We start from the raw sequence: 14,932 nt of genomic DNA on the forward strand, positions 1-14,932 counted from the left end.
TAAGAGGGAATCTGCAAGAGTCTGTCAGGCTTACACGTGGCAGTCCTTGTATGAGCAAAGCTACTTAATTCCATCTATCATCCCCATCCATAAATTTATCTAATCTTTTAAAGCTCCCTATTGACTCATCACTAACAACATGACCACTGAGCCCATTCCACTCCAAGCACTGCCACTTTGATTGCCTCCTGTAAACCCACTTGTCTTCCTTCACTCACTCACCTACACCAAAGCAAACTTAAATTCTTCCCCTAGACAAAACAAACCAAAAAACTATACTTTCTCTCAACCAGAACAGTAACACACTCCATTTGATATACATGCATAGACCACAGGCAAAACTGAATTAATTAGACCACATATGTGCACACATCCATTATCTGGGTCTGAAATAGTGGTGGTGGTGGTGGTGGTGGTAGTAGTAGTAGTAGTAGTAATTGTAGTGTTGGTATAGGTAACACACACACACACACACACACACCACTTCTACCAAACCTTCACCAGACCTACTTACATCTTATAAATCCTTAAAGGCACTCCATCTATTACCTATAATGCAGTTAATTGTTCCTTATTGCAGAATTTTTTTATATAGGGGAGAGGGCCAGTCAAGAGCAAAAAAAAAAAAAAAAAAAAAGATTTAAAAAAAAAAGGCCCTTTTGAGTGCTGGCTCTAAAAAGTGGGAAAGCGTCAGCCAAAATTAGGGAGGAAATGTCTCGATACCTCCCTCTTAAAAGAAGAAAAGTAGGAATTCTGAAATACAGATGCAGGGAGGGAGTTCCAGAGTTAACCAGTGAAAGGTATGAATGAAGGGGGACTAAACTAAATATTGTCCCGTTTTGTGCCCAGTAAATATCACACAACCACTCGTTCTTTGAAGTTTGATGTATTTAATAGTGAATAGCCAGTCTTCCAGAGGTGTTGTGATGTCGTCAGGTGAATAAAAGTAATCATATGGGGTGGATTCTTGGTCTTTTCAGGTGGAAGGAAAGAGACAGACTGACACATTGAAGAGACAGACATATGTTGAAGAGAAAGACAGACACATTGAAGAGACAGACAGACACACTGAAGAGACAGACATACGCTTTGAAGAGACAGACAGACACACTGAAGAGACAGACAGACACACTGAAGAGACAGACAGACGCTTTGAAGAGACAGACAGACACACTGAAGAGACAGACAGACACACTGAAGAGACAGACAGACAGACACATTAATTGGTTATTCTTACCTGATGGTTGTCACATTAAGAAGAAACAAGCGAATAGTAACAAGAAGTAGCTTAGTTAATTAATTATAAGTATTAAGGAATGTTAACGATATTCTGATTTCCTCCCCTAAAGACGATTGTTAAGTCATACACACACGCACACACCACTCTCTTTCTCTGTTAATGGCCGTAACAAGCATATTATAACGAGCAGAGGAATGTATTTAAATAGGTAGGTAGGGATGTGCTGGGCGCGTTGCTGACCCATTGACACCAAAGGAAAGGAGAATGGAAGCCAAAATTCATATGTTCATATTTACATAATTATTACGATATGTGCACAGAAGTTGTTGTCCATGTATCTATTTAAGTAACTTTATTGTTATTACGCTCATTATACGCTTTCTTACGATATGACATACTTGGTAATTGATAATATGACAAATTCTGACGTCCCGATCAAGGCTTGGGAGTGACAGCCGATAGGTGGCGCTGTGAGAGAAGGGAAAGGCGCGAAATAGCTGGAGTGTTGGGTCACTGTCAGTGTCAGTCTAGCTCTACACACTGACAACGACACACATGCACGCATACCCTGACTGACACACACACACACACACACACACACGTTTGCATATTCCAGGCAGCTTCATCCATCAGCCAGCACTAAGGTGAGTGTGTGTGCCAGGTTCACCACAACACCCTCCTCCCCGTCCTCCACAGACTGTATTGTGAGTTATTTTCTGTTATCTGCGTAGTAAATCTGAGAGATTTAAGCAGATACGTCTCCAAATCATCTTAGTAGTGGACTAAACCCTTAAAACAGATCCACAGAGTCAGGACTACGTTATTTAATTGACACAGACATTACCGCCATGGCCAGGTTGAAGTTTATTGAAGCATTAAATGAGGTAGAGGGGGGGTATCAACCCACCCACAGACCCCGCCGCCATCTTAGATTCTTCCCTTATCAGTCCTTTCCAGCCTTATCTGTCACTATTGTAGGCCTGTCTTGCCACAACATGCAGTCACATTACTAGACTTTCATATCAGCCGTTCAGACACATCCGTCATGGCAAGGTTTAAGTTTGGTGAAGGTTTAAGTGAAGTGCAAGGGGGATTGTCGATCCTTCCATGGCCCCGCCGCCATCTTGGATATGCCTAGTGCCTACCCTTGCTCGTCCAGAATCCAGGACTATTTTTATTAATTCATGGAGTGTTTATTTGGGCTCACTAGTAATATTTGATGCTTTGTACAAGTATTTCGCTGTGTCTGAAGTGTTTTCCGTGCGAGTGTGTGGAGCAGCGTGTTGTTGTTGGCGTTGTTTTTGTGTTGAATAAGGGCGCTATTTTTTGACAAATTTTCAAGACCGTCAAGGAAATTTTTTAGTTTGAGCCAGTATTGAGTTCTTATTGATTTTGAAAAATAGTTCATGTGTTTTTAAGCGTTTTGCGTTTCTGGTGATTGGAATTAGTGGAGAGTAGAATTGTTTGTAACGGTGTTAATGTTCCAATAATAGTTTTGTTGGTACCCCTGGGAATGATTTATTTCAGCCTCTAACTCACTCATAACTGTTGGAAAAGCCCATTCTTACCTTTTGAAGTGAGTTTCATTCCTTTGAAGGGAGAATGGACCGACATTAAATTTTTTTAAGAGGGGATCAAGGTTCCAACATTTTATTAATAGTTATTTTGAAATATCTTTAATATTACGAGGGTTTGGAATCTCTTTCTAGTTTTGGTATTAGTTAAAGTTTGTGCCAAGTCAGAATATATAAAGCATTCGGGTCTGGCGGCGTTTTTTCGAATGGCCATTTTTGAAATTATTTGCGTAACGTAAATAAGCCCGCCAACCCGGGCCGTGACGTCATCAGCCCGCTCACCAGGCCGGGCCGTGACGTCATCAGCCAGCCAGCCCCACCGGGTCGTGACGTCACTATAGTAGGAGCCTCCCAGCGGCCTTGCCTTCCTATCGAGGTCTCTTCGTCCTTACGTGGCACGATATACAGTGTGGTTGTGTGTGTGTGTGTGTGTGTGTGTGTGTGTGTGTGTGTGTGTTGTCTTTCGTTGTATAGATGGTGATGGCCATTCCGATGGTGTGTGTGTGTGTGTGTGTTCCTCTGTCTTTCTTTGTATATATGGTGATGGACATTTTGATGGTGTGTGTGTGTGTGTGTTCCTCTGTCTTTCGTTGTATAGATAATGACCATTGTGATGTTTGTGTGTGTGTGTGTTGGGTGCGACACTGCTCAGATAGCTGTGAAAATGCTGAATGAACGCGCAAACTTCGCTGTACTGGTTTATTTTTACAGAATCAATATTTTTAGGTATGTGGAAACTTTTGTTTGGTAATGTTCACAGTTCTGCCGTGCGCTGGATGGGGAAGAGGGTGGCAGCTGCAAGATCACTGTGGACTAGTGGCGGCGACGCAATCTCAGCGAGGGCGGCGGTGTGGTGTGTGTGCTACAGGACGACAAGACGTTAGAGAAGGCTGGGGGTGAACATTACTGTGGTGTCAGCGCCTCTCTCTAAGGAGCTGCAGGAGAACATATGGGCAAGGTAGGTGTGAGTTGATAGCGTATAAATAATTAGATATACTTGCATTAAGTCTTTATTTGGCTGGACGAGTTTTCAATGTTTTTCTTTTCTTAGGTGTTCTGGGAGTTGTGATGTTTTAATACGTGCTTGTGGATGTAATCGGTGCTTTGAATGTACAAGCTTATGTCTATAATACACTAATGTTATGTGATAAATTTGCGTTGTAAATACGATGTGAAATGAAATCGGTTAATAAAAAATTAAAAAGATTGACGCCTGTAGCTCTTCCTCCATCCTCTTAGTGTTTGTGTGTTTGGTGGTGGGTGCCAGCCAGCGTCGGGTGTGGTGGAATCCAGTGATGCAAGCTGTCCTGCTGGTGTGTGGGCGCTGGGTGGGTGGGCAGGCGGGTTTGGTGACTGCATATGTGAGACAGAGTGGTGGTGGTGGTGGCAGCGGCGGCGGTCGTCATGTATTTCGTGTGCGTGACAGCAGTGGTGGTGAGAGGTGTGGGTACTGGTACTGCTGCTGCTGCTGCTGTTGTACTGCCATGCCATGCCCTCGGCCTGCGTGGAGGAGTCAGTCAGTCAGTCATCCCCGCTGTGGTAGTGGTGGTGAGTAAGGTGTGCTGGGGAGCGCGTGAAGTGAGTGAGGAGGCCACGGGGAGGGAGACATGAGGTGATGTGTGCGCGCATGTCTGATAATTACCTCATGGGTCGCTGGCTTCCTCTGTGGTGGTGTGTGTTATTTCTGGTCACGCTGGTGTATGGGCTGGTATCCACGCCAGGGCAAACACAGCCATCGGTTGTCATTGTGAGTGTGTAGCGCATCATTAGTGGTCTTGACATATTCCTCACCGAATATTTCAAACTGCCTGTACTCCGCCTCGCACACTTTCGCTGTGTTTCACTGTTTGATCTGCTGCAGTCTCTGACGAGACAGCCAGACGTTACCCTACGGAACGAGCTCAGAGCTCATTATTTCCGATCTTCAGATAGGCCTGAGACCAGGCACACAACACACACCGGGACAACAAGGTCACAACTCCTCGATTTACATCCCGTACCTACTCACTGCTAGGTGAACAGCACCTACACGTCAAAGGAGACACCCAAATATCTCCACCCGGCCGGGGAATCGAACCCGGTGTGTGTGTGTGTGTGTGTGTGTTTAAATTTATGTATGGTCTTTCTACACACATTTTCATCATTGTTAATTCCACTCTGCTATAAATTGGTATGAAAAGCTGTGTTTCTTGATATCTCTTCTGCAATCTCTTATTTTTAGTTTTCCATGTCTTCTAATGCTTCTCATATCATGTTTCACAAGATCATCTCTGTCCAGCTTCTCTATCCCTTCCAATCCCCTATATAGAGCTATCATATCATGGGTGTGTGTGTGTGTGTGTGTGTGTGCAATTGCCAGCCTGGTACATTGATAGATATTGCACACAGTAACAGAGACCAAAACTGCAGGCCTTGAGTCACATTACCTGTAGTTCTCATTGAGGTTTGTGGACAAGTTATAGAACATATTCTTCAAAGTCGCCTTCACTTTTGGGAATATTCGAAGGATTTCTTTCTTCTGCTCTGTAAAGAAAAAAATAATCAGGAAAAGGTCACAAAATTTTAAATTAACTATTGGTACTGCAATTAGAACTTCACAAAACCTAAATAAATGCAATTCAAAATAAGTACAGACATTCACATACATACATACATACTAACACACACACACACACACACACATCCCTGTGGTCACTTGGTCAGACGAGAAAAGTCCGTCTGCTTTACTTGCTCCCCCAGTTGCCCCACGTTGTTCCCAGCGGCTCATGGAAAAGAGTTCCGCTCGAGACAGTGCTACGAGCGTGAGGGGGGAGGGAGGTGTGGGTATGTAATGTAATATATCATATGTATTCCCTGTACCTCTGATTATCATACGCCTGGCAACTCTACGTAAGCCTCAGTCTTGCTGGCGTCTCCAAGGCAGGCAGGCGTACGGGGGTCCTTCCAAGGCTTTCTCTGTGTTCCTCTGCTTGAATACACATACTCCAGTTAGTACGTGTTTCTATGAAGAACCTTCACCTTCGTGGCTGTACTGTCCCGACAGCTACCCAACACCACAACTTCCTTCTATCTAATCATTTATCATTCCTATTAATGCCTATTTAAAAAACATTAGAACTGTACCTTTAGTCTTCACTCCAACCTAATCTAACACATTTTAAACCTAACTTATTTAAAAGCATTAGAACTGTACCTTTATTCTCTATCCTTCCCTGCAGTCGGAACACCCAAGCCTCATTGATGTAGTGCAGCTAGCTTGATGTGACGAGTGAGGGGGCAGTGCAGGCAGCCGCTCAACACATACAGCAGACCCATGGCAAGGCACTGGACCTTCTCATCAACTGCAGTGCCATTCTCAGCCCCTCAGGACGTGGCAAGACCAGCCTGAGAGACGTTTCCATGAAGGTTTGAAGTTTGTTAGTTTGTCGTGTGGTTTTCGCCGGTATTCAGAAACATCTTTTCCTCTCACTATGAGTTTTGGGTATGATTAGATGATTTTATTTGTATTAGGAAGAGTCTATGGAGGTCAGAAGATTACTGTCCAGTCTCCACTATTTCAATCCCCACGTGAGTTTATGAAGCTGTATAAAAGCACCAAATAGTAAACAGAATGAATACGAAAATTTATCATGATACTGAAGGGATTAAGTCTCTCTCTCTCTCTCTCTCTCTCTCTCTCTCTCTCTCTCTCTCTCTCTCTCTCTCTCTCTCTCTAAAGAAATACTTACTTATATTGTAAATAACTGCCTTAGCTTGGCTTTGAAGGTGGCCATAGGGCGAGCTTGAAGCGGAGCGGGAACGTGTCTGGACGCCAAGAAATCAGAATTCCTCCACTGAGTGGTGGTGTGGAACAAAAGTTGTAATAATTCCGGAAATAAGTTCGGAAATGCACCAATGTATGTAGAAACAAAGAGAGAAAGAAAGACAGCGGCAGAGGTTACGTAGGTTGAGCGAGGCTGCGGGGTTAGTGAAAGAAGTAGACGGTGATAATGGTGACACGCCCTATCGGCCGTTTCTCACAATTTTCTCGATACGGCAACTACAATATTTTTTTTCTTTCTTCTGTTTAGCAAAGAAAAAGTACAAGTAGCTGTTATTTTTTAAAATTTTGTTCGTAATCCTTTCACTGGGCCGCGGCCACCACGCTGACGCCTGTCGCCAGAAAAGTTACAACTTGTAAGTTGAAAGAAGCCAGTGTCACTCAGTGGTGTGTGTGTGTGTGTGTGTGTGTGTGTGTGTGTGTGTGTGATGGCAGTAGGATCACTGTCATTACAGTAGAGTCCGTCTGCTCTAAAATGACACCTGTCTCCGGCTGAGAAATTTTTGTCATTTTAGTTTTGACTGTTGCCGCCAATTTTTCTGGTAGCAGTGCAGCACCGGCCACCGAGACCAAAACTATAATGAGGTTTAGCAGAGGAAAATAATATATATGACACTAACGTGATTTTTTTTTTTTTACTGTGTTTTTTGAAAGCTAAAGAACCAAAGGATTTTAACCCAGGCTAGCTCCCCAGAACACGACCTGCCTACTACTACTCCACTCAGCCCGATTTTTTTTTTTTTTTTTTTTTGCCATCACCCTGCCGTGGGTGATTCTTATTTGATCTATTTTTTTATTTTGTTAATTTAATTTAAGATGATTTTTTATTGTAATTTATTTATTTATTTTGTTTACTTATTTTACTTATTTTTAAATATTAACATTATGTACATCACACTTACTTTCATACAAATATTAACATTATGTACATCACACTTACTTTCATACAAATATTAACATTATGTAAATCACACTTACTTTCATACAAATATTAACATTATGTAAATCACACTTACTTTCATACAAATATTAACATTATGTAAATCACACTTACTTTCATACAAATATTAACATTATGTACATCACACTTACTTTCATACAAATATTAACATTATGTAAATCACACTTACTTTCATACACGCTTCATTCATACAGGGATCCTATACCTATCTCAAACTATTGTCCTTTTGTCAGGGCATGGGGAAGGGAGGGATAACTCACAATCACACAGCATCACTACGTATTGCATATACACATGAAGGGAAAACATTCACATTACATCACGCAAGACTGATATATATATATATATATATATATATATATATATATATATATATATATATATATATATATATATATATATATATATATATATATATATATATATATATATATATATATATATATATATATATATATATATATATATATATCAGAGTGCAAAATAGATAGCATAATATATACACATAAATCACAACTCTGATTAAATTGGTCTCAGTCAGGTAAATCATCAGTCTATCGACCACGAGAGGCCGTGACTCTGGCAATACGCCGCCAAGGGCCGCCTCTCCTCACGATAACGCACACAGTGAAGCAGGATGTGTTCGACAGAGAGGGTGACATTACAGGTGGAACACTGTGGTGGGAAGGTGTTGACTATGTAGGGGAGCATGTGGGTGGGGAGGGTGCATCCCATCCTGAGGCGTGCGAGGACCACCTCCTCTCGCCATGTGGGGCGACTGGAGGAGGCCCACTCGCCCAGGATGGGTTTGATGGTGTGGAAGTGGAGGTTGTTCCAGTGACTCTGCCACAGGAGTTTCGCTGATGATTTAATTAAGGGGCCCTATCACGGATTTCATGGTAAAATCGAAAAAAATCACCATTTGAGGTTTCTGTCTCTAAAATAAATACCATCATATGGCAATATCGTGTTCAAGTTTGAAAATGTTTGGAGCACTAGAAATGCTTTAAACGGGGCTTTAATAATTGGTTTAAATGTCCCACGCGCAGCACATGGATTTGTTTACATCGCAGAAATGTCCTATAAACTCTTCCCTGTAGGATATATATGATTTTTATGATTTTTATTTTTGAAATTATCGTACCCTGGAAGGGTGCAGGCTCCTCTCTAAGCAGCCAGCCAGTTACCACTTACCAGTAGCTCGCGGGCTGTCGAGGAGAGCAGATGTATGTCAAATTGATGTATGATCCGCCCCTTCATACTCCACTTTACATAACTTTTCGTTGCTGCTGGACACAGTTATCACTATGGGGAGACACAGCAAGCTTCGTAAGTCACAGAAACTCAAAATAGAGGCTGCTAGGAGGTCACTAGAAGCAAAAAGAAGGACGCACAGACAGGCTGACACCGTCCAACCCGTCCCGCCTGCAACGAGTGACGTAAGGAATGAGGATGCAGTTCCTCCCGCCCGCACCTCAAGCGCAGAGAAGCGAAAAAGACTTTCTTACAAGGAAAAAGAAGAGGAATTGAGTGAGGAGGAGAATCTCATCTGCAAGAAGAGTGACATTAGGGAAATAGCAAAACATGTTACGTGTAACAAGTGTAAGGAACATGATGTCACTTCTGAATTTGTCCATCATCAGTGTGATGTGATCATAAAATTAGTGTGCTCAAATTGCAAACATATTGTGTATAACAGTGGTGACTCAGGTAAAATGAAATGTGGAGATACTGGTCTGTTCATGTTGACAGCAATGATTATCTATTTGGTCAAGTTGCTGGGGCATGGTTATGCTGCGGTGGAGAGGCTCTGCAGTATCTTGAGTATGCGTCACTTTTCCTTTGTTACGTATGGGAAATACACTAAATTCATCAACGAACATGCTGTAGAAAATGTAAATGATATTTTGAAAAGAAGTAGGGAAGCAGTGTTTCAGTATTATGCTGAAAATCTGAACAGACATCCAGATGAAAATGGTATCCTCGACATAGATGCCACATACGATGGCTCCTGGCACAAGAGAGGCTATAAGTCAAATTATGGAATTGCAGCAGTGGTTGATGCTCACACAAACCTTATTCTAGATTATGAAGCTATGTGTAAAGTGTGCTCTGTTTGTGACGCAAAAAAGAAAAAACTAGCAAAGAGGGAGATTTCAGCTGAACAGTACGAACAATGGAAAATGAATCATGTAGCCTCTTGTTCTAAAAATTACGAAGGCACCTCAGGAGGAATGGAGCCTGAAGGGGCCAAAAGGATTTGGAACAGATCCATAGATTATAATCTGAGATATGTTAATTTCATATCCGATGGTGATACCTCTACTTTTTTGGAGCTTACACAAATGAACAATGGTGAAGGACCATATGGGATGGCTCATCAAGTGACGAAAGAAGAGTGTGTCAATCATGTTCAGAAAAGACTTGAAAGAGGAGCGCACTGAGCATGGGAATCTTCGCTCAACTTTAGAGGCGATTTTCTCGAATGTAAGTTATTGACCTTTATGTGTTTTTTTCTCCTTTGTTTCTCAACCAATCTTCTTCATCTTTTCTGTGTATGTAGAACTTGAAATTCTCTAAAAGATTGTCAGTCTAAATATTTATTACAGGTTATATATTTTTTGGTACCACTTGAAATGTCTACCATTTTACGCACAATACGGAATCACTTGTTTAAAAAAAAAATACTGCAAAATTTGAGTACATTAATTAAGAAAAACAGACTTACAGAAACTTTGCAAAAATAATCAACTTTCAGCATGTAAATTTACAAAAGTCTATATTTTACCAATCACGAGAAATATCAAATTTTATGAACTTTTCTTAAATTAGTCATATCTCCCAAATTAACGGATATTTCCTTTTCTTTTTTCAGGGGCTGTTGCATCACACTTACATGTAGTATTAGGCCAATTTGTGATATTCAAAATAAATTAGTTTAATTAATATGATTTTTTTTCCATAATCCCGTCAAATCCGTGAGAGACATGACTGCAGATCCCGATGGAGGTTCCACGCTCCCTCGAGCTCTGCAGCAGACCGAGCTAGCATGTCAGCCTGTTCATTCCCGCGTATACTGGAATGTCCGACTCGTACCCTACATGAACCCTCTTTTCTTTTTTTATACCTTGTGGGCTTTTCACGGGAATTTCTGGGCTAAAGGGGATACTTTTTGTGGTACCTCCTATCTCAAGGCCCACCCGCTAGGACTTTGGCAACTTATATAGTAGAACTGAAGGTGAAAATGACTGATGCTGTGCTCCTTCTGGTACCATCAACCATCTTAGTGATCTTTCTAGCTTCAATGACATCCTGATCAGTCATGCAATCGACAATCTCGGTCTGTTCCATATCCACAAAATCGCGGTGGGAAGCGACTCCCCGACACGAATTCATGGAGACTTAGGTAACAATGCTTACATAGAACGATGCTCACCGAGAGTGGCTAGTTAGTTATTAAGTGTCTTTACTGCAAACAAGGGAGGGAGGAGGAGGGGGGGGCAGTAGGAGGAGGAGGTGAAGCGGATAGCAGTGAGGGACATCAGGACGATTTCTTGTGTTGGCATCGTGGAGGTGAGTCGTGTGTGCGCCGAGAAGTGTGTCTGTCCTCTGCCTCGTTGTAAGGTGTTGGTTTGGTGGTGTTCCTGTTGTATGTCGGGAAGGTATGTTGTACACTGTACAGTGGTGGTGTTGGCGTGTGACCGTGTGTAGTGAAGGACCTTTGCCCGTTTCTCATGAACGAGATGTATTTCAGATGATAGGAAGTGTTGCTTGGCACTTCGTGGAACGGTTTGTTTATAGAGTATTTCTTGTTTATAGTGTATTTCTGAATATCAATTTGGTTATTTGGTAACACTTAATATGCATTGTAAGTTGCCATTCCGTAGTAAAATAACGCGTAGTGTTCTATTAATGGGAACTTGTAACCTGTTTGTTGAACGCAGCACATGCTCATAACTCGTGGCTTTGGTGTGCATTGATAGCAAGGCTGAAGGGTGCTTTTAGTGGCTCTTGGGTCTCCCTTAGTGTATCTCGGCTTCCCTCACTGAGCGGTGGCGCAGATGTAGGCTAAGCGGTCACGAACTTCGGCATGAGCTACGTGTAGGATTGTTAGGGTAGTGGGATAAGGAGTTGTGTGAGAGTTGTTGGGTAACGTGACGTTTCGACCCCAGTTTCGTATGTGTTGTGAACCAGTGTGCCATTTTATATGTAAAGCATCAAACAAGTGATCGTGCTTTAACGTCACGGCACCCCAGTTTCTTTAATAGTTTATGAATGAGTAAGGCTTTTGTTGTGTAAAAGCTTCGAAATGGCTGTGTAGTAACCATTTATATTGGATTTGACGTCGCATATGTGAAGCCACGCTATTGGTCAGAGTGGCTTCATGAGAGAGAGAGAGAGAGAGAGAGAGAGAGAGAGAGAGAGTGCAGTAAGTGTAAGATCAGTCGAGTAATAATTTTCGGGGTGTTGTGGTGCACTAGCTAGGTGCAGCACCATACGCTAGTTAGTTCCATCAGTAATATACGCAGTTGCATTGAATTTGAGGCAAGTCACTCTGATCATACTGTGCAATTTGTCCCTATATCAGAGGTCTTGGATTAGTCATTAAAGAGGAATTAATGACAGCAGATGTTTCTTGATTGATTGGTGACTTTCTTGTTGCAGGAGTGTACAACAAGGGGCGGTGTATACGACGAGGGACAAGGTCGGGTCATGCCGGCCATCCCCTAAACATGGAGCAAGCAAGTCTCGGGCGTCAGTCAGGAGGTGGAGCACGACCCGCCACAAATCTGGCACAGGCGTCCCTACAACTGCGCAACTGCGCATTACCAACTTCGTGGAGGCGCATGTGTTTCACTCTCTTCAGAAGATGACGCAGACCGAGGAGGCGTGTGGTTCGGCACAGGTATGGGCCGGGCCGTTTCACCGCCTCCATGAGGCGTACAGGCTATCAGGAACTGTTCTGTCCAGGGTCTCTTTTTTAACCCTGGTTCTGTCTTGGTGTTAAAAGGTAATATAACGGTGTTACAAGCAAAACTCGAACGTTCGTTATCAGAAGAGAATGAGGAATATATATATTTTTTAAGGAATTACTTTTTTTTTTAAGGAATTAGTTTTTTTAAGGAATTAGTTGTTTTAAGGAATTAGTTGTTTTAAGGAATTAGTTGTTTTAAGGAATTAGTTTTTTTAAGGAATTTTTTTTAAGGAATTAGTTGTTTTAAGGAATTACTTTTTTTTAAGGAATTAGTTTTTTTAAGGAATTAGTTTTTTAAGGAATTAGTTTTTTAAGGAATTAGTTTTTTTAAGGAATTAGTTTTTTTAAGGAATTAGTTTTTTTAAGGAATTACTTTTTTTTAAGGAATACTTTTTTTTAAGGAATACTTTAATAAAGAGGATTGGAGATAACTTGCGGTGAGTAAAATGGAATCCACTAAACATTTACAGGGCGGTCACACCACACCACACCACACCACACCTGTCCTACATTTGAGGACAAGGTTGTTCATGATTAAAGTGTAAAGGTAAAATTATTTTTTACAGGTCCTGCCACTACTGGAGGGAGAACCAAACCAGCGTGTCCTAACACCCTCAACCTGCGGCAGGAAACTGGCTCTTCTTGCACTGGAAGACACAAACTGTCTGCGCCTTTCATGGAGGAATTGGACCCTGCCTCTCACCAGCTCTGACCTGGCAACACTCGGCGTCATCCAGGGAGGGAGGAGGACAGGACAGGACAGCCTTGCTTCATCTAACCTAACCTAACCAATACATGTTGCTGCCTCATCCAGGGTGGGAGGGAGGGAGGACAGGACAGACTGCCTTGCTTCATCTAACCTAACCAATACATGTTGCCAATCACTCTTGTAATGTTATTTATTATTCCTTCCATCTAATGTGAATGTGCCCACATGTGTAATGTTGTTATTCCTTATGTTCTGTGATGGACCCACATGACTGTTGTGTTAGTACTAATAATAAATCATAATAAGAAAATTGATATTGCTTTAATTCCATTATTTTTTTTTTTTTTTATAGGAACCGTTTATGAAATAAACATAACCAGACTTGCTCTGGAGCTTAACCTTACCTCACTCACCTCAGTTAAAATCTAAACTCAAGCCTCCCCTTGTTAAGCCCCACAATATAATAATACTACATACAGCTTGTCACAAAGTGAGTAATCCTTTCTATCAAGTTAACCAACCATTCAACATATCAAAGAACCCTGAGATACTCACTCAATTGGGCCAATTCTCAGTGAAATGCCTAAAAAAGCTCAAAAGCAGTAGGAAATAGTTAAAAGAATACTGAAAAACCAGTTAAAAGAATATAACTGAAAAACCAGTCCTTACAAAACTGCTCCTGAAAAGCAGCAAAGTGGGAAAATTCCCTGCAAAACTGCCCCAAAATGCTGAAAAATTGCTAAAAAGCAGCAAAAAATGGCAATTCCCTGCAAAAACTGCCCCAAAATGCTGAAAAATTGCTAAAAAGCAGCAAAAAATGGCAAAAAATCCCTGCAAAACAGCCTCAAAAACTGTGCTAAGTCATAAATACTCCGAAGAGTCTCCGGAGAAAGAGCAGATGTATATTTGGGTTAAAAATACATTGAAGAGTCTCCCTTCCTTCACTTTTATTCAATCAACACATTTTTACACAACTCTGAAAACTCCACCAAAACTTTCAACTTAGAAAAATTTTACAGTGTAACACCAGAATTTGTACAGCTAGAAAACTACAAATTTCAACTAGAAAATTTTTACACAAATCAGATGAAAACTCTACCAAAACTTTCGACTTAGAAAATTTTTACAAAGCAACGTAGAAAATTTTTACAAAGCAACACTAGAATTTGAACAGCTAGGAATTTGAACAGCTTTTAACAATTTTCAACAGAAATTTTACAACTTGCAACATACAACAATTTTTATATTTCAACTTAGAATAATTTCTGCAATTTCTAACTTGGGACAATTTTATATTTTTTAGTCTGGGAATATTTTCACCTTACAAAGTATTAGAGAAAAAAATTAGGAAAGTTGCAAGATGGACCATGAGGCCTGCACATACATGGCAGCAGTCTCTGTATGAACAGGTCATCCATACATTTGTCTAATATAACATTAAAAAAATGAATACAATAACATAATAGTATTTTGACAGCAATTTCATTGCAAAGTCTAGGAGGAACTATCAACTCTGTACAATGATTTCTTACACAATGGCTTTGGTCTCAAACAGCATGTTGTCCCTTGCAACGCTACATTGTCACCATAAATACACAAAACACAGACCATCATTCTGGGGCCGTATTCTACACAGTCAGCCTCAGGTCTCAC

General features: G+C 41.2%; 3 protein-coding genes across 5 annotated transcripts in view; 2 read left to right on the forward strand and 1 right to left on the reverse strand.

The window, feature by feature from the left end:
* Nucleotides 1-6,484: 6,484 nt before the first annotated feature.
* LOC123508771 overlaps nucleotides 6,485-14,932 on the reverse strand; it is a 62,949-nt gene continuing 54,501 nt past the window's right edge. Inside the window, exon 11 of the transcript XR_006676003.1 lies at nucleotides 6,485-6,526. The gene's annotated coding sequence lies outside the window, so the exon portion shown is untranslated. The remainder of the gene's footprint in view (nucleotides 6,527-14,932) is intronic.
* On the forward strand, nucleotides 8,157-10,541 carry LOC123508762. The gene is made up of 2 exons (XM_045262659.1): nucleotides 8,157-10,082; nucleotides 10,471-10,541. Exon 1 carries the CDS (start codon nucleotides 8,903-8,905, stop codon nucleotides 10,037-10,039), a length of 1,137 nt encoding a protein of 378 aa, XP_045118594.1. The 5' UTR covers nucleotides 8,157-8,902; the 3' UTR covers nucleotides 10,040-10,082; nucleotides 10,471-10,541.
* LOC123508779 lies at nucleotides 11,146-13,589 on the forward strand. Of its 3 annotated transcripts, none has more exons than XM_045262687.1 (3): nucleotides 11,146-11,257; nucleotides 12,261-12,501; nucleotides 13,137-13,589. In XM_045262687.1, the coding sequence occupies exons 1-3, from the start codon at nucleotides 11,247-11,249 to the stop codon at nucleotides 13,356-13,358; spliced, it is 474 nt and encodes a 157-aa protein (XP_045118622.1). In that variant the 5' UTR covers nucleotides 11,146-11,246; the 3' UTR covers nucleotides 13,359-13,589. The 3 variants fall into 3 exon arrangements, with proteins under 3 accessions (XP_045118622.1, XP_045118639.1, XP_045118631.1); XM_045262704.1 differs by having other exon boundaries at nucleotides 11,245-11,384; XM_045262696.1 differs by having other exon boundaries at nucleotides 11,255-11,384; nucleotides 13,041-13,154.

This window comes from Portunus trituberculatus, chromosome 3 (assembly GCF_017591435.1).
Source record: "Portunus trituberculatus isolate SZX2019 chromosome 3, ASM1759143v1, whole genome shotgun sequence".
NCBI lineage: Eukaryota > Metazoa > Arthropoda > Malacostraca > Decapoda > Portunidae > Portunus > Portunus trituberculatus.